The sequence below is a fragment of the Acaromyces ingoldii genome, assembly GCF_003144295.1.
Source record: "Acaromyces ingoldii strain MCA 4198 unplaced genomic scaffold FA10scaffold_1, whole genome shotgun sequence".
In the NCBI taxonomy this organism is placed as follows: Eukaryota; Fungi; Basidiomycota; class Exobasidiomycetes; order Exobasidiales; family Cryptobasidiaceae; genus Acaromyces; species Acaromyces ingoldii.
Genome location: NW_020290247.1, coordinates 4,205,123 through 4,225,931, shown reverse-complemented (window position 1 = coordinate 4,225,931; position 20,809 = coordinate 4,205,123). Strand labels below are relative to the sequence as shown.

At 58.7% G+C, this 20,809-nt stretch overlaps 11 protein-coding genes across 11 annotated transcripts in view; 3 read left to right on the top strand and 8 right to left on the bottom strand.

Annotated features, from left to right (window-relative positions):
• FA10DRAFT_45913 (hypothetical protein) overlaps positions 1–894 on the bottom strand; it is a 3,432-nt gene extending 2,538 nt beyond the window's left edge. The window contains exons 1-2 of the mRNA XM_025525499.1: positions 371–894; positions 1–299 (exon numbers count right to left, since the gene is read on the bottom strand). The exon at positions 1–299 is cut by the window's left edge and continues 955 nt beyond it. Of these exons, the coding sequence (XP_025381518.1) occupies positions 1–299; positions 371–411 (340 nt within the window). The 5' untranslated portion in view covers positions 412–894. The remainder of the gene's footprint in view (positions 300–370) is intronic.
• An 84-nt stretch (positions 895–978) lies between these two features.
• Positions 979–1,567, bottom strand: FA10DRAFT_224761 (hypothetical protein; the record flags this gene model as incomplete). Its single annotated transcript, XM_025518625.1, has 2 exons — positions 979–1,320; positions 1,397–1,567. 2 exons carry the CDS (start codon positions 1,565–1,567, stop codon positions 979–981), a joined length of 513 nt encoding a protein of 170 aa, XP_025381517.1.
• A 153-nt stretch (positions 1,568–1,720) lies between these two features.
• On the top strand, positions 1,721–4,516 carry FA10DRAFT_264861 (hypothetical protein). The gene is made up of 2 exons (XM_025520818.1): positions 1,721–2,831; positions 2,888–4,516. Exons 1-2 carry the CDS (start codon positions 1,759–1,761, stop codon positions 4,164–4,166), a joined length of 2,352 nt encoding a protein of 783 aa, XP_025381516.1. The 5' UTR covers positions 1,721–1,758; the 3' UTR covers positions 4,167–4,516.
• FA10DRAFT_283899 (zinc-type alcohol dehydrogenase) lies at positions 4,315–5,527 on the bottom strand (the record flags this gene model as incomplete). The annotated part of the gene is made up of 3 exons (XM_025523878.1): positions 4,315–4,326; positions 4,409–4,945; positions 5,033–5,527. 3 exons carry the CDS (start codon positions 5,525–5,527, stop codon positions 4,315–4,317), a joined length of 1,044 nt encoding a protein of 347 aa, XP_025381515.1.
• A 317-nt stretch (positions 5,528–5,844) lies between these two features.
• On the top strand, positions 5,845–8,524 carry FA10DRAFT_264859 (hypothetical protein). The gene has a single exon (XM_025520817.1). The coding sequence runs from the start codon at positions 5,901–5,903 to the stop codon at positions 8,436–8,438; it is 2,538 nt and encodes an 845-aa protein (XP_025381514.1). The 5' UTR covers positions 5,845–5,900; the 3' UTR covers positions 8,439–8,524.
• A 61-nt stretch (positions 8,525–8,585) lies between these two features.
• FA10DRAFT_299599 (putative vacuolar ATP synthase subunit G) lies at positions 8,586–9,266 on the bottom strand (the record flags this gene model as incomplete). The annotated part of the gene is made up of 4 exons (XM_025524743.1): positions 8,586–8,762; positions 8,823–8,923; positions 9,009–9,090; positions 9,234–9,266. The coding sequence occupies 4 exons, from the start codon at positions 9,264–9,266 to the stop codon at positions 8,586–8,588; spliced, it is 393 nt and encodes a 130-aa protein (XP_025381513.1).
• Positions 9,267–9,286: 20 nt separating this feature from the next.
• FA10DRAFT_277887 (WD40 repeat-like protein) lies at positions 9,287–11,261 on the top strand. The gene is made up of 3 exons (XM_025523413.1): positions 9,287–9,790; positions 9,843–10,953; positions 11,016–11,261. Exons 1-3 carry the CDS (start codon positions 9,410–9,412, stop codon positions 11,168–11,170), a joined length of 1,647 nt encoding a protein of 548 aa, XP_025381512.1. The 5' UTR covers positions 9,287–9,409; the 3' UTR covers positions 11,171–11,261.
• Positions 11,213–13,543, bottom strand: FA10DRAFT_299597 (RCC1/BLIP-II). Its single transcript, XM_025524742.1, has 2 exons — positions 12,499–13,543; positions 11,213–12,436 (listed from the first exon to the last, which is right to left on the bottom strand). The coding sequence occupies exons 1-2, from the start codon at positions 13,465–13,467 to the stop codon at positions 11,390–11,392; spliced, it is 2,016 nt and encodes a 671-aa protein (XP_025381511.1). The 5' UTR covers positions 13,468–13,543; the 3' UTR covers positions 11,213–11,389.
• A 267-nt stretch (positions 13,544–13,810) lies between these two features.
• On the bottom strand, positions 13,811–15,354 carry FA10DRAFT_264856 (hypothetical protein). Its single transcript, XM_025520816.1, has one exon. The coding sequence runs from the start codon at positions 15,022–15,024 to the stop codon at positions 14,077–14,079; it is 948 nt and encodes a 315-aa protein (XP_025381510.1). The 5' UTR covers positions 15,025–15,354; the 3' UTR covers positions 13,811–14,076.
• Positions 15,355–15,532: 178 nt separating this feature from the next.
• Positions 15,533–16,674, bottom strand: FA10DRAFT_226284 (DUF689-domain-containing protein; the record flags this gene model as incomplete). The annotated part of the gene is made up of 2 exons (XM_025518680.1): positions 15,533–15,597; positions 15,672–16,674. The coding sequence occupies 2 exons, from the start codon at positions 16,672–16,674 to the stop codon at positions 15,533–15,535; spliced, it is 1,068 nt and encodes a 355-aa protein (XP_025381509.1).
• Positions 16,675–17,064: 390 nt separating this feature from the next.
• FA10DRAFT_258419 (hypothetical protein) lies at positions 17,065–20,652 on the bottom strand (the record flags this gene model as incomplete). The annotated part of the gene is made up of 2 exons (XM_025519908.1): positions 17,065–19,831; positions 19,901–20,652. The coding sequence occupies 2 exons, from the start codon at positions 20,650–20,652 to the stop codon at positions 17,065–17,067; spliced, it is 3,519 nt and encodes a 1,172-aa protein (XP_025381508.1).
• Between the last annotated feature and the right edge of the window lie 157 nt (positions 20,653–20,809).

Below are 20,809 nucleotides of genomic sequence, written 5' to 3'. Positions count from 1 at the left end.
CCCTCTGCCCTCCCGGTGGCGTCAAAAGTCCCGATTGGAAGTCTCGAGCATGCGTCCAGGGTCCACTTGGACCTTCCGATGGCGGCGAATGAGACACCGAAGGCCTAGGTGCGCTCGGTCTTGGTGCTTTCTTCTTCGAAAAGATTGAGTTCCACGCTTTCTTCAATTTGCTTCCTTCAGCGGCTCGCTTCACGAGACGGGTCGTGCCTGCACCACCCGTCAAAGTAAAGTACGGCGCTGTACCTGTCGATAGGGCATCGTCACCGATGCCAGTCATTGGAAGGGCGACGACTAGCTGTCTAAATGGTTTGTACGAGCATCTACTCTCAGCTTCGGCATGACAAGTGTGCTGAGTACAGCAAGAACTCACAGGAGGACGACTGCGCACAGCGCTAGCCTGACCCACCTCATCGTTGCTGCAATTTGAGATTCTCGTTGAGAAAAGGAGAAAGAGAGTTGGAACCCGACCTCCTGGGCCCTCTATATATGTGTAACAGCGTCGCACAATTGGTCCTATGCGCCCCGAGCTGTGCGCCTCATTGCAACAGACGCCCGATCGGCCCTTGGCCCTCTGCCCCACATGCGCCCCTCATATCGTCCGGGGCAAGGATGCTTGGATCTTTCAGCCCGTGCCGGAAAGGAATAATTATTCCGATACGCCAAGGCTAGACCAAACTCTGTTTACAGGGCGAGCAGGTACATCCGGGGCTATGAGCCCCACGCTATGTTGCACGAAGCGGCGCTTCTCCGGGGTTCTGCGGTGCATCAGGATGCTCTCAGTCCTGTGTTGGGGATAACAGGCCAGGAGCTGTGCACTCACCGTCTCTTGCTGTAATGGCGCCTTGATTTCGTCGTTGACGACATCAGGCAGGGCGTCGGTCAGATACGAGGGCGTCTCGGTCTCCTCCTCTCCCAGATCATCGCCCCTGGACACAAGCCGATGAGCATGGGCATGATGTAATGGGGAGTTAGTAATACTCACAGAGCATCCAGCTCAGCCTGAAGGTCCTCTTCGTCAACTTCGTCAGGGACGCCGTAAGATCTACCGAGGGTTTCCTGGACTTCGTTTGCCTGCTCGATCATGTCCTCCATCTCATCCTGCACCCGCTCGATCTTGTCGAGGTCAATTTTTCCATACGTCTTGCGCATCTCTTTGTTGGCTGCGTTCATGGCGTCGACGGTTGCCATGGTATTCCGAAGGTTCTCTGTCGTCATCGTAGCCTGCTCCATGTTGTACGACTGCTGTTGAAGCTGCGAAAGCTGGGCCTCGTACAGCCGCTTTTGCTTCAGCACACGGATAGCGCGCTGTTGAATGGCGTTCTGTATTTGGAGACCAGAGTTTGAAAACTTCAGCGTGTGAGCAGTAGACCAGAGACCTCTACTTGGCGGCTCCCACCTTGCCTGGACCGGTGCTCATCTTCTTCATCTGATCGCGATACCGGGCGAGCTCGACGTCGAGCTTCTTGATCTTTGCTTGAACGCCATCGGCGCGCGCTTCTGTGCTGGTGATGGCCTCGTTCAGCGAAGGCTTTGGCTTGGCGTTCTTGCTCCCGAATAGCCGATTCATCGTGGATCCTGCGCTGAGCTCGTCGTGGCGAGCTGGTGATACCAACCTCAGCCAGATCCAAGGTCTGTGCGCCCTCTGAGCCACGTGTTGCGAAGCAAGCTCAACCTCGACTTTCTGATTTTTTCCTCCTTCGAGATCCCTATTTCTTCTCATCATCGTCTGAATTCGGCACGCCTGCACGCAACAGAGGTATGCCTCCAAAGCAAGGGAAGGCACAGAGGGGGGGACAGGCCCAGTTGGGGCCCAGCGGAAGCCGCCAAAAGCCCGGCCATCAAGCACAGAACAACGAAGCGCCGCAGGAGGACCCCCTGGTGGCCGTCATTCTCGCCGACTCGTTCGACTCGCACTATGCGCCGTTGACCATTGATGCTCCTCGCTGCCTGCTCCCGCTCGCCGGTGTGCCCCTGATCGATTACAGCGTCGAAGCTGCTGCGATTGCGGGAGCACAGCACGTGTATGTGCTCTCATGTGCTCATTCTACGCAGATCAAGCGCTACGTCACCGAGGAGCTCGAGACCAAGCTCCATCTCAAAATGCAAGGCATCGGTGTGACGGTCATGTCGACGCCCGAGGCGAGAAGCACAGGCGATGTCATGCGAGAGCTTGATGCCAAGCAGGTCCTCCGCTCCGACTTTCTCCTTTTCCAGCCCGACTGCGTCACCAACCTCGATCTCCGCAGCGCCGTGCAGAGGCACAAGGAACGGAGAAAGGTGGACAAGGACGCCATCATGACGATGTGTGCCACGCGGGTCAATGAGAGAAGCGCGATCAGATCAAGAGCCGAGCAAGCTATCCACTATCTCGACCCAACTACAAGCCAGGTGCTGCACTACGAGACGCAGTACCCGCATTCATCGCAACCGACCAAGCGTGCGACGCTGCCGGGAGAGCTGCTACAGTTCGATGACAAGTCGGGTCATGCCGACATCGATGTGCGCACAGATCTCATCGGAGCAGGCGTCGACATCTGCAGCATCGACGTGCCGCCGCTCTTTTCGGAGAACTTCGATTACCAGAGCTTGCCGCTCGACTTTATCCCCGGCATCCTCACGTCGGACCTCTTGGACAGCAAGATCTTTGTCGAGATCAAGAGCAACGCATACAGCGCGCGAGCAAAGGATACGGTAACCTTTGATGCCATCGCGCAAGATGTCCTGAGGAGATGGACGAGTCCCATGGCACCTGGCAGCAGCGCGTGGATCGGCGGCATGTATGCGGAAAAGCCTGGCTGGCGATACATTGGCGAGGGCGTCAAGATGGACCGGTAAGTGTCACTGACTCGACCATGCTGAGCTTGTCTGCTGATGTCGTCGTAATCAGCACCGTCACGCTTGGGAACAACGTCATGGTGGGAAGCAAGACGACGCTCGGGACCTCGTCAAGCGCGTCGAGAAGCGTCCTGGGCTCCGGCGTCACCGTCGGATCCTCGAGCAGCATCACAGGGTCACACCTCTTTGACAATGTCAAAGTGGGCTCAAATTGCCACATTGAAAGGTCGATCATCGGCCAAGGCGCCCAGATCCTTGATGGCGTCACACTCGGAAAGGGTTGCCTGATTGGCGGTGGATGCATCGTAGGACCCAACGTGAAGCTGGCCGCGGGGACGAGAGTGGGGAGACGCAGCATCAGCGACGTCGAGGAAGACGACTGGGGGAGCGAGCAGAGCGTCGAGGGGAGCAGCGCTCCAGCCGATGCCGCCCTTGGAAGCAAGGCAGCTGGCTACCTGTGGCCCAACGTCCTGTCGCACCAGTCAGAGGGAGGAAAGGGACAGGGATCAGATGAGGACGACTCCGAGGAGGAGGAAGGAGACGAAGAAGAAGATCTTGCCACCCGTCGCGTTCGTGCGCTGGGCTATGATGAGCCGCGTGCCGCAGAGCAGACCCGAGGAGACGGCAGGGATGGAGACGAGGACGATGAGAGCGTCTCGTCCATCGAAGGCGACAGCGAGCTTTCTGCTTCGGACGGTGAAGACGACGACGACGATACCAAGTCTGCTGTTTCCTCCACCATTTCTGGTGTGGGCAACATCAACCTGACGCTTGACGACGCGGCCGACACGGCAGCGGAGCAGGCGCAGCGCAAGTCGCAGCTGCAGGAGTTCAAGAACGAGGCCGTGGCGTCGCTGACGCGGGCCTTTGACGAGGGTCACACGACGGACAATGCAGCGATTGAGCTCAAGACGCTTCGTATGGCCTCGAACGTGGCCCTGGCCGAGGTCCGGCGCATCGCCATCGACTTTCTCCTGCAGCGCTGCGATGCGAACAAACCAAAGGACGTCGAGGCCTTGCTGAATCGATGGGGCCCACTGCTGGCAAATGTGGCCGCTGACGACCAGGTCGAGGCCCTTGTCATGGTCCAGTCTTACTGCGCCAGCCATCCCGCCACGCACGGAGCGCTGTTTGTGCCGCTGCTCAAGAAGTTCTACAATGACGATGTCGTGTCCGACGAAAGCATCGTGGCGTGGTGGAGAGCAAAGGAGTCGCGGATGGGAAGCGAAAAGATGGTCGAGCTGAGGCAGCGGGCAGAGGGCGTCGTCCGTTATATCCTCGAAGACGACGAGGACGAGGACGATGATGACGAAGATGACGATGACGAATGAAGACTATCTTGCACTGCACCAAGGGCACAATTTTATTCAACAATACAACGAAATTCCATCATATTCAAGCCTGAGAGAAGAGCTTCCGAGGATAAGGAGAACATACAGTGAAGTGACAACCTTGCGGTCAAGTGTAATCGTGTTCACATTAGTCGAAGACCTGAGAAGAGAAGAACGACCAATTGGGATGGTCAGCTGTCGTCGTCTCGAGCAGGCTAGCCACTCTTTCCCCTCAGACTCACAATGACGTTCCTAAACTGGGGCTTGCCCGTCTGCGTCTCCTCGTATGCATCGTGGGCCTTGTCGAGAGGGAAGGTGTTGACCATGGCCTTGATGCCGCTCAGGCTGGACCACTTGGCCGTCTTCTCGTTCTCGGGCGCGTGTCCGCACGTCATGCCGCGCACGGTACGCCTGCCGAGCAGGTCCATGATGCTGACCTCGATGGGCTTGCCGTCAAAGGGCGCACCGACGACGACGAGGGTGCCGTAGCGCGAGAGCAGGGGGATGAGCTCCTGGGCTGCCTTGCCCGAGGGCGCCGTCGCAATGGCCGCCTTGGCCCCGCCCAGCTTCTTGACCTCGGCCGCGATGTCGTCTTCTGAGGCTGCAAAGACGTGGTGGGCGCCGAGCTTCTTGGCGAGGTCTGCCTTGCCGGGCGTGCCCGTCAGCGCGACAACTTCGAAGCCCATGGCGCGGGCGTACTGGAGCGCAAGGTGGCCCAGTCCTCCGAGGCCCTGGACGATGACGAGGTCGCCAGGCTTGGCGTCGCTGACGAGGAGGGCCTGTTTGGGGTTGTGCATCAGTAACTCGATTCCCTTCTCTTTCACGACGATGGAAACTGTCTCGGTCGCTCTATTTGGTAAGCTCACCTCGTGGACAGTGTTGCCGGCGCAGAGCAGGGGAGCCAGCTCGGCGTCAGTCATGTTGGGCTTGTCGGGCAGACGGACGAGGGCCGTCTCGTCGGCGACGACGTACTCTTGATGTCCACCGTCCTTGAGGATACCTGTCACCTTGGAGTTCTGGCAGCCCGTGGGATCTCCCTGTCGGCAGTTGGCGCAGTGCTGGCACGTGCCGCCGTTCCAGCCGATTCCCACCTTGGTGCCGTCGTTCCAGAGGTTCCGGTCGACGTTCTTGCCAAGCGATACAATTTTTCCCACAACCTCATGGCCGGGGGTCATTGGATAAGGCACACCGGGCATGAGCCCAGAGACGGCCATGTGGTCGCTGCCACAGACGCCGCTGGCAGTGACCTTGATGAGAACCTCATTGGGACCAGGCGTGGGCGTGTCGACGGTGACGATTTCCAGCTTGCCGTCCTTTTGCTTGACCTGCGCGGCCCTGTGTTGCTTGGGAACTGCAGTCATTGCGTAGGTCTTTATAGAGAGATGAGGATAAAGAAGCAGAGAGAGAGAGAAGACAGGAAGAGTTGGAGGGTGGAGAGGAAGGGACCAGTGGAGGGCTCCGAGAAAAACGGGCGTGTGGAATGATGTCGTGTGTAGCTTCTGAACCCAGATCTTCCCGCTCAATTTTGGAAAGCCTCCACTTTGATGAGATCTCGATTGAATTCCGATTTGGGAAGAGTAGCCAATGGCTTCGGCCGAGGCATGGGCCCGACCTTGCACGTGAAGAAGCGCCAAAGCCAAAAATTTAAATTTTTGGAGGTGGACTCTTCTGAAGGAGAGACGAAGCTGGACGACCAGAAGAGAGAGGCGTAGAGGACGCTCGGACAGGTGGAAAATGGCAATCGCAGAGCCAGCGCGAGTGTACAACGTTTCGGGAGGAGGCAGGGGGAATGGAGAGTCGTCCTCGTCGCTGTCTACGTCGCTTCCCGACCTGCTTCGCCGGCATGGACGGTCGAACAAGCGCAAGTCGCGCAATGCGCAGAAGATCGATGAGCAACTCGATCGCATCGAGCTCCTGCAAGACTTTGAATTCCCTGAGGCGAGCAACGTCATTAAGAGCACCAGAGATGGTCAGCACATTGTTGCGACGGGCACCTACAAGCCGCAGATGAGGGTGTGGGAGTGCGAGCAGCTCAGCCTCAAGTTCGAGAGGCATTCGGATGCTGAGACAACCGACTTTGTCCTCCTCTCCGACGACTGGACCAAGTCGCTGCACCTCCAGAATGATCGCACGCTCGAGCTTCATGGCCAGGGCGGGCACCATGCAAGACTCAGGATACCAAAGTTTGGTCGAGCGCTCGGCTACCATTTTGGCACAGCCAACGCATTGGTGGGTGCTGCAGGAAACGAGGTATTCCGATTGAATCTAGACCAAGGGCGATTTATGGCCCCGCTCGAGCTGGGACCCGAAGTGCGAGGGGTAAATGCGGTCGACGTCAATCCAGCTCACGGGCTCCTGTCATTCGGTGCCGAGGGGGGTGGCGAGAGCGGTGTCGAGATCTGGGATATTCGGAGTCGGAATCGAGCAGGTACGCTCAATGTGGCAACGAGGGATGTCGTCGATGCCGCCATCCTGTCTTCGCGGAGAAAGTTGCCAGGAGTCTACCGGGAAGGAGAAGACGACGAAGCGGCTCTTGCCGACGCCGTGTCTTCGCTCAGCGTCACTGCGCTGAGCACCTCGTCAGACGGCTTGAACCTCGCCGCGGGCACGAGCACGGGGCATGTGCTGCTGTATGATCTTCGCATGACAAAGCCCTATGCGACCAAGGACCAAGGATTCGGCTTACCCATCAAGAGTCTCAGCTGGCCTAGCGATGTCAATTCCGGTAGGCAGTCGCGGCCAGCCACGGAGAAGCGCGTGCTCTCAGCCGACGAAAAGGTCATCAAGGTCTGGTCATCGCAGGAGCCGTCCGACAACATCGTCACCATCACGCCCAGCGCGGCGACGGGCAACCTCAACTGCGTTCATCAACTGCCTGGGACCGGCCTGGTGCTGGCAGCCAACGAGGCGACAAGGTGTGCTGCCTGGTACGTGCCCGAACTGGGCGTGGCACCAAAGTGGTGCAGCTTCCTCGACATTCTCACCGACGAAGCCGACGGCGAGACAACGTCGACGAGCAAGAAGGGGACCTACGAAGACTTCAAGTTCGTCGACCAGTCCGAGCTCGAGAGGCTGGGGCTCACCCATCTCATTGGGTCGCCCGTGCTGCGACCGTATATGCACGGCTTCTTCATGTCGCTCAAGCTCTACGACAAGGCGAGACTTGTCAGCAACCCGACGGCCTACGCAGACGCACGGGAACGGGCGATCAAGGCCAAGATGGATCAGCTGGCCGAGAGCCGTATCAGAGAGTCGCCAAAGGAGCTGGCGAGAAGACGCAGAAACGAGAAGGAGCTCGAGACGATTCGGGTCAACCGCGACCTCGCGGCCAAGCTCCGAAAGGAGGCAGACAGGGAGGAACGGCTGGCAGAGAAAAAGGCAGCGCGCGCGGCAGCGGCCGCCAAGCAGAGCCAGGCAGAAGAAGACGACGACGAAGAAGCGTCGGAGGAAGAGTCTGGAGAGGAAGACGCCAGACCAGAGCCAAGTGCGGGTGGAAAGTCCAATCTGCTGCAAGATTCTCGATTCTCGGAGCTGTTTACCAATCCCCAGTTCGAGGTCGACGAGACCAGCAGAGAGTTTGCCATGGTCAACCCGCGAGCGGCAGCGGCGCAAAAGAAGAAGAGGGAGCGAGATCTGGAGAGCAACGTCGCTGCACCCAGAAAGCTCACGGCCGTCGAGGAAGAAGAGGCGGAGAGCGACCGTGTGTCGCTGGACCCGGATCAGGAAGACGACGAAGAGAGCGAATCGGACAATTCGGGTCGCGACGACGATGCCATCTACCAGCGGAACCGCGCGAATGTCAGGGATCAGCGGCTCAACTTCAGCCGGACCACCAAGGGCGCTGCAAGGGGTGTGAGGCCCGTTGATGAGGAAGGTGACGATGGCGACGGCGACGACGCTCAAGATGATGGTGACGAGCACCGTGTGTCATACAAGCGACCAGGAAGTCTGAAGGGCAAGAAGACCTTTGGTCAACGTATGCGCGATGGTCCAAAGTCTGCCACGACTTCTGACGCCGAAGCTGCCTTTGAGCCATCGTCTAGGTCATTCACCTTCACGCCGTCTTCAACCAGCAGCGCCAAGGGGTCAGCAAGCCGAGACAAGGGCAAGAAGAAGGGCGAAGAGACCTTTGGTGCCGGCCTGTCAAAGGGAGCTGGAAGCGAGCAGGGCGTGGGCGTCGAAGGCCTCGAGCACAACCAGCGCTTCGGAAGAGACAAGCGGCGGAAAGTGGGGAGGAGCGCGAGCAAGAATGTCATGCGGGAGCGCCAGTAAAGGCAGCTGTAGCTTGCGGTGCCCTCTTTTTGCTTCTGTATTGTATCGCTGCCTTCTGGGAATATCAGAATCAAGATAATTGCGCAGAGGTAGAGAGAATGTGTGTGAGTGTGCGTGTGTGAGTATACGTTTGCAGAGCCAGTCGCTTCAAGCCTGCTCCTTCTTGAGATTCCGGTGCAGTTCCGCCTTGACTTCTGTGACGCGATCCAGAAGCTTATCGACCACCTTGCTTCGGTTCTGCTCAAACGCCTTGTTGATCGTCTCTAGCTTCTCCTCCGTCTCCTTGTCGACGGCTGTCTGCGACGTGCTCTGGCTTCCCTCGTGCTGTTTCGATGGTTGAGCAATCATGCAGATGTCGAGACTGGAACATCCCGCGCAGCTCACCTCCTTTTGAAACTTCTGGAAATCCGCCTCGGTCTTCTTCTTCAGCTCCTCAATGTCCTTGGCCGCCTCTGTCCGGGCGTCCTTGAGCTTCTGTGTCCGGTCTGGGTTCGTATAAAGACTCCAGGTAAGCACATCTGGCCTCTACAACAGCCCTCCAAGGCTCGCAAGTCAGCATCGAGCACTCACAGGTCCGGGCCTTCTGGACGATCTTGGCAGCCTCCTTCTCAGCCTCGAGCAGCGTCTGGATTCCTTGAGATTGTTGGGCAGCCTGTAAAGACGTCCAGCAAAAGCGTTAGAGAACCTGACCAGAAGGTCCCGGAAAGGACGGGGGAGACGCTCACCATTCTGAGCAAGATTCAGCTAGAGGTCCAGTCGGAAGGCTGCTGGAGGGTGACGTTGGAGCGATGGCACGGGCGCATCAGGGGCGGTGGTGGGCTCGTCCATTTCGCGTGGCCGAGGTCAACACGTGATATAAGGCCCGTCCAAAAATTTTGGAGGAAAGGTGCGCGCGCACTCTTTTGACTTCTTCGACTTCTTCCTGAGGGCGCTCTCTATTTCTTCGGACACGGGTCGGGTCATAAGGAGGGATGGAGTACCAGAAGCTCCGGCCGCTGACGGGCCACAAGCCGGCACCATCGACGGGGTCGCCCGAGTCGCTGTATTGGCGCCAGTTCAAAGCACCAGTCTTTGTCAAGGAGTTTGCGCCCATCAACTCGATCAACTTTGTCCCGCCAGCCACTTATGCCGCTCCCAAGGAGGTCAATGACCCCTCGGCTCCATCGTCCAGCAACTCGGCAGCCAGTAAGCAGAAGTTTGCCGTGACAAGCGCGACGAGGGTTCAGATCTACAGCATGCGCACGGACAAGGTTACAAGAACTGTTTCGAGATTCAACGACGTGGCCAGGTGCGGCAGCTTTCGAAGTGACGGGAAGCTTTTGGTAGCTGGAGACGATTCGGGCTTGATCCAAGTAAGTCTTTCTTCAGCTCGCTGTCAAAATCTTTGAGCTGACGTTGCCACAGGTGTTTGATGCCAGCTCGCGCTCCATTCTGAGGACCCTCAAAGGACACGAACTGCCCGTGCACGTCTCTCGCTTCTCGTCTACACCAACACAGATCCTCTCTGCGTCCGACGACCGCACTGTGCGGTTATGGGATCTTCTTGAAGAGAAGGAGATCCGCATCTTCAGTTCGCACACCGACTATGTCCGCTCGGCCATCGTCTCGCCCGACAATCCTTCCTTGCTTCTTTCGGGATCCTACGATGGCACAGTCAAGCTTTGGGATGCTCGTATGGCCGAGAATGATGGGTGCGCCATCAATATGCGGCACGGCGCGCCAGTCGAGGACGTTCTCATTTTTCCGACAGGCGGTGGAGGAGTGGCACTGAGCGCAGGAGGGCCTGTTCTCCGGGCGTGGGACCTGATGATGGCGGGACGTTGCACCAATGCAGTCTCGAACCACAGCAAGACGATCACTTCGCTGTCCCTGAGCATGTCGTCGGGCGCAGGTGCCACCGCTGCCGCTGGTCTTGGTGGCATCCGAGTGCTGAGCGCTGGTCTGGACCATCTCGTCAAGGTCTACGATCCAGCAAAAGAATACAAGGTCGTTCATACGATGAGATACCCGGCCCCGATTCTGTGCTTGGCTGTCAGCCCTGACGAAAGCCACATTGCTGCGGGCATGGCGGACGGGACACTGTGCATCCGCAAGCGTCAGCTGCGCGCTTCGGAGCTTCAACATCGCCAGGAGCAGAACCAGTCCTATGAATACTTTGTCGGCGCAGGCGGGTCACAACAGCCACAGTCGCATTCTGGCACGCAGCAGGACGAGATTCGCGTCGAAAGCGTCCGCCGTCAAAGATTGAAGCCGTACGACAAGCTGCTGAAGAAGTTTCAGCACTCCGACGCCCTCGATGCCGTCCTCCGAAAGGACGTGCCGCCCAGCGTGACATTTGCCCTCCTGGCCGAGTTGCGGGATCGGTCATCGGCAGATGGAAGCCTCGATGGACTTCGGAGGGCCATTGAGGGAAGGGACGACGTCACGCTCGAGCCTCTGTTGAGATTCTTGCTCCGACAGTCGAGCAACCCCAGCTACACGTCACTGGTGTCAGACTGCCTCAACGTCATCATCGGTGAGCCTGGCTCTGAATCTAGCACTCATTATCCTCTGCTGACTGGCTTTCTTTCTTTCCAGACATTTATGCACCGGTCCTCGGCCAGTCACCGCTGATTGACGAACTCTTTGGGAGAATCTGGTCCAAGGTGACGGACGAGCTCAAGCTCCAGAGGAACCTCGTAGAGGTCAAGGGGTCCCTCGAGATGCTCATGGCCAGATCGGCAATGGGTTAGACATCCTTTTTACCTTGCACTACACAGCAGACCTTCGCATGTACTTTTACACACAACAATTGCTCTCAAATTGAGGAATTCACCTGTCGCTATATCGACTTTTTTTGAACAAAGCGAAGACAAAAGAAGAGGAGGGTTGGCTAAGCTTAGGATAGAAAGATCCCCACACCCTGTGTCTCTGATAGGATGATTCTCTGTGTCGTCGATGGCAAAGAGCTCTCATGGCTGGACGACCTCCTTTGACCTAACGGCGAGCAAGATGGAGTGCTGGCCGCCCGCTGCGACGGCCATGGTCTGGAACGGCGCCAGCTGCTTGCTCTTGACGACGGTGGGCGTCTCAATCTGCTCCTCGTCGCCCTGACCGAGCTGGGAGCTGATTCCGAATCCCCACGAATACACCGTCCCATCCTCGGTCACGGCCATGTTGTTTCTCGATCCGCACGCTAGCTGCACGACGCGGGCCGACGCCGGAAAGGGGATGTGGACCGGCTCGGCCACGTACTCGTCCGGGGGCACGCCCTTCTTTGGCGGCATGTCCTCCTCTGTCATGACCATGTCGAGCGACATGCCGTTGCTGCCGGCGCCAGCGCCGCCTGCCTCTGCGTTGGCGGCAGCTGCCTTCTTTTTCTTTTCCTCCATGCGCTTCTCCCACGCCGGAATCTCGACCTTGAGCTCCTCGTCGCGTTTCCGGCCCCACGCCTCGCGCGCCTTTTGGACCTCCTGCATGGCCGGGTGCGACTCGTCGATGCCCAGCTCGAAGCCGTCGCATCGGCCGGTTCCAAACACCCTGCCGTCCGACAGGAGAAAGAGCGAGTGATGCTGGCCCGCCTGGATCTGCACGACGCTCGCACCGAGCTCCTTTGGATTGAGAGCGGGCACCTCTCTCGGAACGGGGATGATGTCCTCGACGGTATCGATGCCCGTCTGCTTGAGGCTGTTGAGACCCCACGCAAAGACCTTGCCGTCCTTGTTGACGGCAAAGCTGTGGTAGGCGCCCGCCCCGATGAGGACAATGTTTTTAAGGCTGAGTTTCTCGGGCGTCAGGCCGTTGATCTTGCGCCGCTCAATGATGCGCCGGCCCAGCTGCATCTGCTGCCCGTTTCCCCATGTCAACACCTCGCCCTCGGTCGTGAGAGCCAGGACGTGGTCATCGCCACAACAGACCGCCGAGATGGAGTACTTTTGAAGCGAGGGCAGCGCCACGGGAAGGAACTGCACCTTGTCGCTCCCCACGGTGCCGTCGAATCCAAGAAGACCGTCGTTGGACTATTATCGTAGGCATTTCAGTACAAGAAAGATCGAGCGACAACTTCACAGACACTACGCACCCTGAAGCTTCCCCAGACCCTGATCTCACCCCGGTCGCTCACGGCTACACTGACGCTGTCGCCCGCGGCCACGCGGGTCGCGCGAAACTGCTCCACGTCGCCCTCCTTTCCGCCCTCGAGGCTGGGTCCTCCGACGACGCCCCGCCCCGTCGGGGAGAGACCCTCGATGGCTATGGGCTCCGTCTCAAAGACCTCTGCCTCGATGGTCGGGTCCCGCGTCGTCCGTCTTCCCAGGCAGCCATTGTCATTGATGCCGTACGAGAGGACGCGGCCGTTGGAGTCGATGAGGAGCGAGTGCATGCCGCCAGCAGCGACCATCTCGATGCCGCCTGCGCCAAGGGCGTCTTCTGCATTCTTGGAGGCGACCCACGAGTGCAGGCGGGGCCGCTTGATCTCGTCGAGCACGTCGGTGCCCAGCCCATGCTGGCCCATGTCGCCGTTGCCAAAGACAAAGAGGTCGCGCTTGAGCACCCCACCCGCACCCGCACCCGCCTTGCCGGCCGCCGACTCGATCTGTGCCTGCCTCTCGCGCGCCGTCGGCGCCATGTAGGGCGTGCTTACATCCACAGCCAAATTCTTGTCGAGCAGCGTCCGCGTGACGGGCAGCAGGGGCGCCGGGAGCGGGTTGATGCCCGTCCGGACTGTGTAAGCGGGCAGCTGGGCCTTTTTGTTGTCCAGCGGTCCCGGCGTTCGCGTCCGTCGCTGCGCCTTGAGCTTGGGCGCGGCTTTATCAGCGCTGGCGCTCGGCTCCGCCGTCGACGCACGAGCCTTGCGTTTTGTGCCTCCCACGGACCCGTTCGTCGTCGTCGTCGTCGTTGTCGTCGTCGTAGATGACTTTGCAGCGACAGCGCTGCCGGAAGCCACCTTGAGCTTCTTCGCGGCGCTCTCCTTGCTGCTTGCCTTGGCCGCCACAGCCGCAGCCGACACCTTGGCATCACCCGACGGCGTCCTTGCTCTCTTTGGTGCCATGTCCGATCGAAGCGGAAGGAGTGCTGGTTGATGCACAGGAAAGATGCGTTGAGCAGCGCAAGAGAAGATCAAAAAATGAATCGACCAACCACTATTTTTCTCTCTCTCTCTCTTATTTTTTGAGAAGAAGCCAGCCTGGGACGCGCAGCGCACGTGTGCGAGCTGGACCCTCGAACTTTCACCGACCCAGCAGTTTCGGTCATGCCATGGCGTTCCGAGGCTAATGAGCTAGCAATCAATCAATCAATAAGGAGCCGTTTGACCACGCGGATTGTGCATACTGTGCATTGCGGCTGCTGCAATCGCTGTGCACAGGTGTGAGTGATTGTTCTTTCACTACATTACAGAAGAGCAAGGAGTGCAGCGGCACCACCTTGAGCGAGAGCACGTCCGGCTTGGTGGTGGTGGTTGCGGTGGGTAGTACGGTGCTGCTTGGGGTGGCGGGCGCGAGCTGCATTCGGCTTGGAATTTTGGGTCGTCTGAGACGCCGCCGCCGCCGTCTGCCCCACCGTGGCCGTTTTGTTGTTCGTTTTCGTCGAGCTAAGAGGTAGGGACCGTGTCTGTCAGCTTTAGCCCGACGGTTGGGTCTGCATGCGCTCGCTCTCCCTCTCACCTGCTCTGAAGGACCCAAGCGAACCCGCCGAGGACGTGACCACGGTAGGCGGGGATGGCCCATGTCGCATTCGCGTGGCCCATGGACGAATACCAGGAGCGGCCGGCGGCTGGCTGCTTGCCGAACGTCTCGAAGCCAGTGGTGCTGTTGAGGTTGTCCGCCAGCGAGCCCGTCTGCGCCAGTGCGGTATTGCCATCTACGGACGCGAGCAGGTTGCCCTCCCGGTACCACGCCAGCGGGTGCGGCGCAGGCCCGTCGCCGCCCAGCCGGAAGTTTCTCAGATTCACGCCCGGATCCTGGACGGCCGATGTGTTGGTGACGAGGACGTGGGCGGGCGACGGGAGGGCGCGTGGGTCGCTGCGGAAGTGGTAGAGTTCCTCGTACAGCAAGAGGTTCTTGGGCAACCTCGAGGTGGACAGGTGGCTGCTATCCACGGCACTGATGGTGAAGTTCTGGATCTCTGGGTGGTAGTCGAAGTAGGCGCCCAGGACCCGGCCATAGCAGCCATAGCTGTACATCGAGGCCGACGCCGAGTGTATGCCGACGAAGCCGCCGCCCTGGGAGAAGTAGGTGCAGAGGTTTTTGGCACCGGCCGGCGTGAGCACGCTCCCAGTCTCGGGTGGATTTGCGTCGGTGGTGTGGACGAAGGCGACGAGGTCAAACTGGTTCAGCCAGCCACTCTGCTCAAATAGGGTCTTGTCCTCGGTGTGCACCGTCTCCCAGCGGGCCGCGCTATTGCTCGTCAGCAGCGAGGGATCCACAACATTTGCGTCGAGGGGGAGGCTGCCGTTGCCCATCGCCGTGATGGTATCTGCGGCGACGGGGATTGAGTCATGTCGGTAGGCCCCAGGCGCGGTACCGGTGAAGAGGAGGATGCGAGGCAGTGCCTGTGCCCATCCCGCGAAGTGAAGGGCGAGCAGGGCTGCAAAAAGGAGCAGTGGCATATCTTGCAATTGTAGTCGATGAGGATAGAGGCAGTCGTCGTAGTCGTCGTCGTCGTGGCCACAGAGCGAGAACCTGCCCGCGCTGTGAGGGTCCGCAGGCCCCTGTTAGCCAATGAGCTCTCGAGCCCTCTCTCCTTTTCTGATGAGATGAGAAGGGGGGCGGGAAACGAAGTAGCGTCCGACGCAAGTCGTGCGACACGCACGGTGTTGCCTGGACCCTCCTCCAAACCTCAGGCCGGCCCTCTAATTTCTTTTTTTTTTCGTCTTTCTGACGCTTGCCGCGAAATCTTGCTTGGCAAGGCGCGGGGCGAAAACAGACGTTCGCAGGCGGGTGGCCCATGCTTCCCAGAGTTGTAAATATGAATGATTGCGCTCAATCTAAGAAGAACATAAACACACCGTCCGCCGAGAGAGAGGATTGCAACAGGGATACAGGACCTTGGAGAATGGGAGAGCGGGAGAGCACGTGTAAAGCAATGCTAGATGTAGTAAAAGGCATGCAACGAATTCAGAGACTGTCGTCCATCGAGGTGGGGATCTCTACCTTTTCGCCTGGTTGGAAGGCAGGCATGCCTGATGAGAGTGGCAGACAGGTCAGTTCCTTGATCTTTTTAGAGAGACACGCTGTGGAGAAGGCATCTGCTCACCAAGGTAGGGACAGCTGCTGCATCGGAAGGCATCGCCGAGGCTGCACGAGCCACAGCTCGACGTCATGCCGTTGGTATCGACGGTGATGCGCTTGATGACTCTTGTCACGCCATTCTCATCCACCATTGTCTCGGTCACCTCCGTCTTTCTGCCGGGCGGGTTCGGCCGCCCGTCGTTGCTGGGCATGTCCATGTCATCTGCATCAATCTGGACGATGTTGTTCATCCGTGCATTGTCCTCTTCCTCCTCGAGCTCGCGAAGGCCACAGGTGCAGCCTTTGCACGCCTTGCGGCGGCGCCCGCCCGCGAGAGCCGACGGAAGGTCGCAGTCTTCGCGCCTCGTTGCCTTTGGCGCAATGTGGTCTGCCTCTGTCAACAGCGAGTCCGAGTCGATGAGCGACGTTGTGGCGGGCGATGTCGCCCACAGCGCCTTCTTCTTCTCTGCGCTTGTCCCGTTCGCCGAGAATCCCCCACCATTTCGGTTGGCAAGCTTTCTCCGAAGTGGGAGAGCACCGCTCTTGACGCCGTTACTACTGATGCTGCTGCTGCTGCTGCTGCTGCTTGCGCTCGACTTTGTCCCCACCACTTGGCCGGTGGCCTCATCGATATCGACGCTGGAGAAGCCTGCCAAGGTCCACGCGCCCTTTGTTGCTCTCGCCGGATCCTCGTCCCGCATCGCATCTTGGAGCGGCGCCAGCGCAATGGATCCGCCCGGCCGCAAGGCGCTGTACAGGATAGAGAGAAGGGCGGGCGACTGCGCCTGCGCAAAGGGCACCACGAGTTGGATGGCGGGGTACACGTTGGCGTCGAGCGCGGTCGCGCCGTCGGTCAGACGGTCGACCATGTACATCTCCACCTGCTTCAGGCCGCCCATGCCCGCCCTCTCCACCACGCTCTGGTACTGCCCCGACTGGGCCGCCTCCATGGACCCCACGACGAGAACCCGGTCCGGGGATGCTCCACCCGTCGTGGCCGCATCGACTGCCGTGGAGCCAGAGCCCATGTCGATGTCGGGTCGCATGTCGAGCGCAGCAATGGAAGGCGCCATGATGCTTATGATGGGGTATAGAGTGCCTGCCTGGGTGATGCGACTTTTGTTGACGTGTGTTTGGATCTCTATTCTCTCTGGTTGGTGGTGGTGTGACGAGACGCTGCTGCTGCTCATTCGACTCATCTCACCAACAAAAAAAATCTAAATGGGAAAAAAATTGGTTTGGCGAATTGAAACCGCTCGCTCTCGCCACTTTCGACATCTTATCTCGGCCGTAAGCACACCCGCGACGCGAAAGGGCTTCGAAAACACCGATAAAGCTTGATTACTAATCTTGAGTAGAAATACACTTGCAAATAAATGAGGAACGCGCGCGCGCGAGAGAGATAGAGGGGGCATTTGTCAGGCGGGCGGTGGTTGCTGCCTGTTCTGCTTGATTTGCCAGAAGGACGGCATTGGGGGCTTCAGTATTTGCACGCCTGCCGTTCGCCTGGTCATCTTCTTGGCTGGAGCATGCTCCTCGGGAGATGAGCTCCGTGTGAGGATGGGAAGTAGGCGGTCGTTCTCCAGCGCTCTCTTCTTTTTGTTCGGATTCGTTGGCTTCTCTAAAGGTGACAGCTCCCTGACCGATGGGCCCAGCCCTGAAGGCGTTAAGCTTGAGCTATTGATCTCATTCTCGTGTGTGGATTCCTGAGGAGACAGAATCGCGACCATCTGCACAGCTTTGAGCTCCTGGGGCGGGTCTTCAAGTAATGGCTCTGACGACGTTATGTGCTCTTCCGCTGTCGCCTTGTCCTCCATGACTGGTGGTGGGCCGTGAACTATTGTCGACGGCGCATCCTCGTGAGAAGTCGTCACTTCGATCAAGGCCTTGGCAGATGGTGGCGAGCAGGGAATGGTGGTCGTCTCTGCGGCTGAAGCGGCACTGATGCGTTCGACCTCGCCACCGTCATCTGCCTTGTTCTGGCTCGTCGTTGTTGAAGCACTAGTCTCAGTGCCGTCCTCATTCGACCCATCTTCGCCGTGGAACAAAGGGGCACCTTCAGCTTTTTCGCCGCGAGCCGCTGCAGCAGCGTCAGCGTGGACTTCGACGCTTGGCTCCTTCGACGAGCACACCGCAGCGGTGGCGCTGGTGTGCATGTCTCGCTTTTCTTCTTTTTCGTCGTCGTCCGGGCATTGTCCTCCCGAGGCGGAAGGTGCAAAGGGACCGAGCGGGGGAGAGAGGGATGAAGACTCCTTGACGACCGTCGATCGATCCCTTTCTTGAACGAGCTTGGCTCGTCCAACATTTGAAGCATTTGCCACCTGGCCGATTTCACGTCCCAACGACTTCCTGCCAGTCTTCTTGTGCCTTTCCTTTTGGGCCCTCGCCTTCGCCTGAGCCACTGACCTCCCTTCCCCGACAACGACGGTGACTTCTCCCAGTGACAAAGTCTTCAGTGCCAATGTTTCGTAGACGGGTTCTTTGAGCGGCACCTCTGGCTCCGTCAGCGTCGCATCTGGATCCACGCTCAGCGCATCGTCGTAGTCGTCGTCTTGAATCAAAGTCCGATCCGTCTCTTCCGATTTGACACGCTTTCTTGCCCATGTTTCTGTGGCTTTTGTGTCGCTCGCGACCGAGTCTGATCGCTGGCCAGGAGCCACGTCTGGGGTCGAGGAGTGCGCCGCATACTGATCCATCCTGCTGGTCCCATTATGCCTCGGCCGCCCTTGGGGATTGATCATCTTGGGCAGCCTACGCTCCTCGTCAGGCACCCCTTCTTGCTCGGCCTTCCACTTGGCCAGCTGGTCGAGGACATGTTGGGGAATCTCGAAATCCTCGCCGACCCTGGGCCCGGCGAGGATGTTGCCATCGTAGTCAACCTTGATGTGACGGTAAGGGTCGAATTTCTGCGCTCTTGTAAAGAAGCCCTTTCTGGTGAGAAGGAAGAACTTGTCGGCCATGACATCGCCGGCAAGGAATTTAAAGCTGGGGTCGACGCCCGGTAGATCCGCAAATGCAGTCTCCAGGTAGACGAGAGCGGCAAGGGCCTCCTCGTCACCTCCAGTGATCGAATTTCGCCACTTGGCATCTGCTCTGTCTTGGGCCATTTCGCTTGCAGACTTGCGTTTCCTCCGCTTCCTCATCGCCTCCGTCTGAGCATCTTCGGCATCGTGTTGCCCTTGAGCGGCCAATGCGGCCAGGGCCATCGCTCGTTCTTTCTTCAACCGTCTTTGCTTTTCGGCCAAAGCTCGCTTCGACACTGGCTCACCGTCGGCATCGACCTTTCTAGGCCTGCCTCGGCCTCTCCTTGCTTCCTTTGCCTCCGAGGGAGTCTCTGATGTTCTTTCACGCCTGTCTCCTTCGTCTGCCTTCTCATCCACCTGCATTGGCAAGCACCGACTCGCATCAACGTGATCTGCTGCTTCTTTCTCTTCCGTCGCCTCTTGGAATCGATCCTCCGCTGGCATCACTGGCATCGAGGTAGCCCGATTGACGTGGGCCTCCTCCATTGGAGGACCCCCCATCGGCGAGGCAGACTTTGTCGCAACGTCTAGAGCACCGCGGCTTGCAGCTTCCATCGCAGGTTGACGTCCCTCGGAGTGGCGATTCCGCTTTGGCTCTACAGTGTTCTCCTCGTGTGGAGCGGCAAGCTTTCTCAGCCACCGAGGAAGCTTGAAGTCCTCGTCCCCGTCAAAGAATGCTAGCCGCATCGCCTTGCTCTTGAGGTCTTCGCACGCCTCGGGACCGCACGGGTGCCTAAATCCCCCATCCTTTGGTCCTGCAGCCTCGCTCTCGCTCTCGCCCTCTCCTTCGACCTTTGCTGATCCAGCATTGGCGGCCTTCCTAGAAGTGTATTTTCTTTTAGTCCTTGGTGCTGCTGCGGACTTGAGCGCTGGGTCGGGGCCAGGATAGGGTAGCACGGAAAGGGCATCGGGAACGGGCGCTACGATGGGCCAAAAGTGCTTCATCTTGGCAATCGCCCACGCCAGCGCCAGGACATTGTCGTTAGGGATCACGGTTTCGTCGAAGTACACCGGCTGGACCATGGACATGCTCTCGGTGGCCCAGTACTCCTTGTACGTTGCAATGGCCACGCCCAGCTCGTACGGATCTGCCCTGGGAAAGAGAGCGGCCCGTAGCTCCGCACAGTGTTTTTCGCCCTCCGTTCGATCCTTGAACCAGTCACTGTTTCGATCGGTGTCAGTTAGTTTTCGATTAGTTTACAAGGCCAGAGCACCATTGCAGCCAGCTCACTCATCTCTTTGGACGGATTCGAGGTCGAGAAAGTCCTTGCCCCAAGTGAGCTGCGTAACAAGCCATTCAATCGGCCGATTAGGCAAGAAGAGGCGACAGAGGCATTTGAAGTGTACCTTGTATACCTCGTTATCCTTCCTCGTTAGGCCGTTGGGCATCCTCTTCCAGCTGTTCACTTGACCTTCGCCATTGGTAAAGGTCTCGATCATCAAACGCCTGTGGCGGTTGCTATTCGGTCGCACCTGACCAGCGGAGAAGTACTGATGCGGTTCGGGAGGCGTGAAGCCCGACATGCGCAAGCATCTTGCAAGCGTCTTCTTCTCCATTGGCAACAGAGGTTCGAAACTTCTCTCGCTGATTGTGATCCCGGGTTCCAGAGTCTGTGCGCGACACTCAGAAAACAAGCCATCCACATCGATGCCGGCCAGTCGGTCGTCTTCCTCGTCATCATCGAGCTCGTCGTCATCGTCTTCATCGTCTTCGTCGCCATCGTCGTCGCTGGTCCCCCTACCATCTTCCTCGAGGTTGCCGTACTCTTCCTGTCCGTGCCATTGAGACCGGAAAAGATCACGCGCGGTCTCTACATCGTCGATGCGAACGACAGTGTTGGCGGACTCATCCGCCGTCGTCGCTTTTGTGGGAGCTGGCGTCTCGCTATCGCCACGCTCCCTTGAATCGAGCCTGGAGCTTCCCGGCGCGATCCAGAAGTCGGCCCACTCTGGAGCGGCCACTCTCTCCGACATCGACGCCATGTCGATGCATCTAGAGACCGAGCAAAGCAGCTGCTTGGAATCGACGTAAGACGGAGGAGGAGTGGTTGGACTTTGTGTTGATTGGAACGCGTCTCTGGTGCAAAGGGCAGGAAAGACCACAAATTTCGGTCAGTCAATTGGTCACACAAGTCGCACG